Source organism: Culex quinquefasciatus, chromosome 1 (genome assembly GCF_015732765.1).
Source record: "Culex quinquefasciatus strain JHB chromosome 1, VPISU_Cqui_1.0_pri_paternal, whole genome shotgun sequence".
Taxonomy (NCBI): Eukaryota; Metazoa; Arthropoda; class Insecta; order Diptera; family Culicidae; genus Culex; species Culex quinquefasciatus.
This window is the reverse complement of record NC_051861.1, coordinates 97,372,434-97,376,107: the sequence shown is the minus strand read 5'-3', so window position 1 is coordinate 97,376,107 and position 3,674 is coordinate 97,372,434. Positions and strand designations below refer to the sequence as shown.

The following is a 3,674-nucleotide window of genomic DNA, read 5'->3' as shown; positions in this document are numbered from 1 at the left end:
TTGTCGGGACGCCGAGGGAAACCTTCTTATGGACAAAGGCGAGGTGTTGAACAGGTGGCAGCAGTTCTTCAACGAGCACCTCAACGGCGATGTAGCGCATGGAGACGGCTTTGAAGCCCAACTTGGACCGCCTGCTGCCGACGAACAGTTCCCGGCACCTGATCTGGAGACGGTGAAGAAGGAGATCAGGCAGCTGAAGAACAACAGGGCCGCCGGTAAAGATCGGTTACCCGGTGAGCTCTTCAAATATGGAGGAGAGCAGTTGGCGAGGGCGATCCACTTGGTGATTTCTAAGATCTGGAGGGAGGAGAAACTACCAGCAGAATGGATGGATGGTGTCGTGTGCCCCATCTACAAAAAGGGCGATAAGCTGGACTGCGGCAACTACCGCGGCATCACGCTTATCAACGCGGCCTATAAAATCCTCTCCCAGATCCTCTGCCGTCTGCTGACACCGTACGCACGGAGGTTCGTGGGCCCCTATCAAGCGGGGTTTACTGGCGCTCGGGCCACCACGGACCAAATTTTCTCGCTCCGGCAGATCCTCGAGAAATGCCGTGAGTACAACGTGCCCACACATCACATCTTCATCGATTTCAAGGCAGCGTACGATACAGTCGACCGCGAACAGCTATGGCAGATCATGCACGAGAACGGATTTCCGGACAAACTGACTCGGCTGATCAAGGCTACCTTGGATCGTGTGATGTGTCACGTGCGAGTGGCAAGGGAGCTAGCGGACCCCTTCCAATCGCATCAAGGGTTGCGACAAGGTGACGGCTTATCCAATGCGCTGTTCAACATCGGACTTGAGGGAGTTGTGCGAAGAGCGGGTATAGACACGAGAGGCACGATTTGCAACAGGACAGTCCAACTTCTTGCTTATGCGGACGACATTGATATTATAGCGAGAGACCTAGAGACGGTGAAAAGGGTTTACACCGCCTTAAAGACGCAAGCAGGACGAATTGGATTGGCCATGAATACGACGAAAACAAAGTACATGAAAGGGAGGGGCTCAAAGGACGTTGACCCCCCAAGACTCACCCCTCTAGCTGTGGATGGCGATGTGCTGGAGGAGGTGAGCGAATTCGTGTACTTGGGATCGCTGGTAACGGCCGACAACGACACCAGCTTAGAGATCCGGACTCGTATCCACTCCGCGAATCGCGCCTACTTTGGATTACGGAAAACCTTGACATCTGATCGAGTGCAACGCGCCACGAAGCTGACCCTGTACAAGACACTGATTAGACCGGTTGCCCTCTATGGCCACGAGACCTGGACGCTGCGGCAAGAGGACGAACGAGCCCTTGGAGTTTTCGAACGGAAGGTGCTGCGAACGATCTACGGTGGAGTACGTACAGCTCAGAACGAGTGGCGAAGGCGCATGAACCACGAACTGCACGCGCTGCTGGGAGAACCGACCATCGTCACCCTGGCGAGAATCGGGAGGCTCAGGTGGGCCGGCCATGTCGCGAGGATGGACGAAGACCATCCTGTCAGGATGCTCTTTGACCGCGCGCGACCGGATGGCGGCACTGGCCGAAGAACAGGAGCGCAGCGTGCACGATGGGGTAATCAGATCGAGGCGGACCTAAGAAAGATCTGCAACCTAGGAGACTGGCGAGCTGCAGCCCAGAACCGAGCAACATGGAACAACCTTCTTGATACAGCACGGGCACCGCGTATGGTGTTCTAAGCTGTTTGGTATGGTATGTATGGACGCGAGGTGGAGGTTCACTTCTCCGCCGGGAACATGACCGTGTTGGATGAACCGGACACGCTCAACTTGGAAGCGACCTTTCTTATTCATCAAGGCGCCAGTCATCTGCAAGGACGTGCGGCGGAAGAACGCCGTAACAGGGATCGCCAAGCTGTCCGCTGGGGAGGTGAGTTTGACTCAGAAATGTTCTTGATTCTCCTTAATGACCATTCTCCACCATAATTTCAGATGGAGTGCCACAATCGACCCTGGTCAAATCGAACCCTCGCACGAGAAGTACCTCTACGTTCGACTGCGAAGTCTCCTTCTACGCAAGAACAATCCCGCCGATCAGCACCGTTACGCCAATCTGGTGCCCAACGAAGACACGCGTCGTCATAAAGAGGGAGGGCGTCTCAGCAAAGGCGTGTCCCCTACCGGATGATACCTCTCATCGACACGTGATGGAAGTCTTCAACGCCAGCTGGACCCACAAGCATCCCCACTTAGGAGTTGAACCTCGAATGTGATCTTCGATGATTTCCTACCGAAGGACAACGGCGCGTACTCCTGACCAAGCGACCGTCAAAGTAATTTGGTAAGTGGACTTCATCGCAAACTCTCGACAAGTTCATCAACGCTCTTTCAACAGCTCTAACCGCCGCCGATGAGTGTCCAGACCTGAACGCGTGTGTCAAAGAGTCCATCTGGTGCGATGGGATCGCGCAGTGTCCGTCTGGCGAGGACGATTCGTTTACAGTGCGTTCAACACTGCTGCAGCTGCCGACCGATTTACTGGCTTCAACGTGCCGCTTCTGCTGCTGTGCTGCAACTGACCGCATACCTGTACTCGGTGAGTTGCTGCACTGGTTGTTTGTGGAAATACTATTTTTCAAATCTTCTTTCTTTTCTACTTTCTCTCTCCCGCTTTCTCCGATTGCAGCGAAATCCGTCGCAACTGCCGCCGGACGTCGCCGGACTACAGACACAGCTCAGGTCGCTCAGCTTGATGGACATGGCAGTGTTTGACGAGAATGAAGTGATTTGCTGACTAAGGGACAAAGGGCAAAGGAACCACGCGCTGAACAGAATTGTCCCCCCACCGAGTACTCTTCAAGCTCCTTCCGGTCCCTGCTCTGACACTTCCCGCAAATTTGCGCTCTTTAAATGAAAACGTGTGATCTAGGTGGAAAAAAAGATTTAGCTGATCTCGTGAAGAAACGGATGCTCGACGTTAGTTGTCTCTTAGTACTGTTAAACGAAGCATGAATTAATTCGTTTTAAGAGGGGACTTGATTGAGCTCGTGATAATTCAGGTCCGGTTGATGACAAGGAAGCAAATCAATAATAATATAAGAAGGATAAGCCCAAAATACTAGCGACAACTTTACAACTTTTTGAGAAACAGAGCTAATGCTCTTGTGAAACGTGCTAAGGAGCAACATCTTAACGGCTTTCTGAGCAACACCAACTCGAACACTTTGTGGAAACGAGTACGTAGTCTTGGGATCGGAAAGGAGAAAGCACAGCATGTTTGCGAATTCGATCCTGACCAAATAAATCAAATGTTTCTATCCAACTTCACGGTAAACAGCACCGGCGATGGTTTCTCCAGACGAAGGCTACCCACACCGTTTAACTTCTCGTTTCGTCCCGTGCAGTACTGGGAAGTGGTGAATGCCATTTACGACATTGGTTCGAATGCAGCCGGTTTAGACGGGCTACCCATAAACTTCCTGAAAATCGTTCTTCCTTTGGTTTTCCGCCACATCACCCACATGTTTAACATGCTGATCGAAAAATCAGTCTTTCCCACCCGTTGGAAACATGCAAAGATCTTGCCTTTGAAGAAGAAACAAAACCTGAACAACATCACGAACCTACGTCCAATCTCTATTCTGTGTGCGATCTCCAAGGCGTTTGAAAAGCTGCTTGTTCGACAAATGACCCAATTCATCGACGAAAACCG

General features: G+C 52.0%; 1 protein-coding gene across 3 annotated transcripts; it reads left to right on the top strand.

Annotated features, from left to right (window-relative positions):
• The first annotated feature begins 1,731 nt into the window (after positions 1-1,731).
• On the top strand, positions 1,732-3,067 carry LOC119765028. Of its 3 annotated transcripts, none has more exons than XR_005276455.1 (3): positions 1,732-1,892; positions 1,955-2,303; positions 2,358-3,067. XR_005276455.1 is itself a non-coding variant. In XM_038248073.1 (2 exons), the coding sequence occupies exons 1-2, from the start codon at positions 1,760-1,762 to the stop codon at positions 2,233-2,235; spliced, it is 414 nt and encodes a 137-aa protein (XP_038104001.1). In that variant the 5' UTR covers positions 1,732-1,759; the 3' UTR covers positions 2,236-3,067. The 3 variants fall into 3 exon arrangements, 1 of the variants encoding a protein (XP_038104001.1); XR_005276454.1 differs by having other exon boundaries at positions 1,955-2,558; positions 2,649-3,067; XM_038248073.1 differs by having other exon boundaries at positions 1,955-3,067.
• Positions 3,068-3,674: the final 607 nt, after the last annotated feature.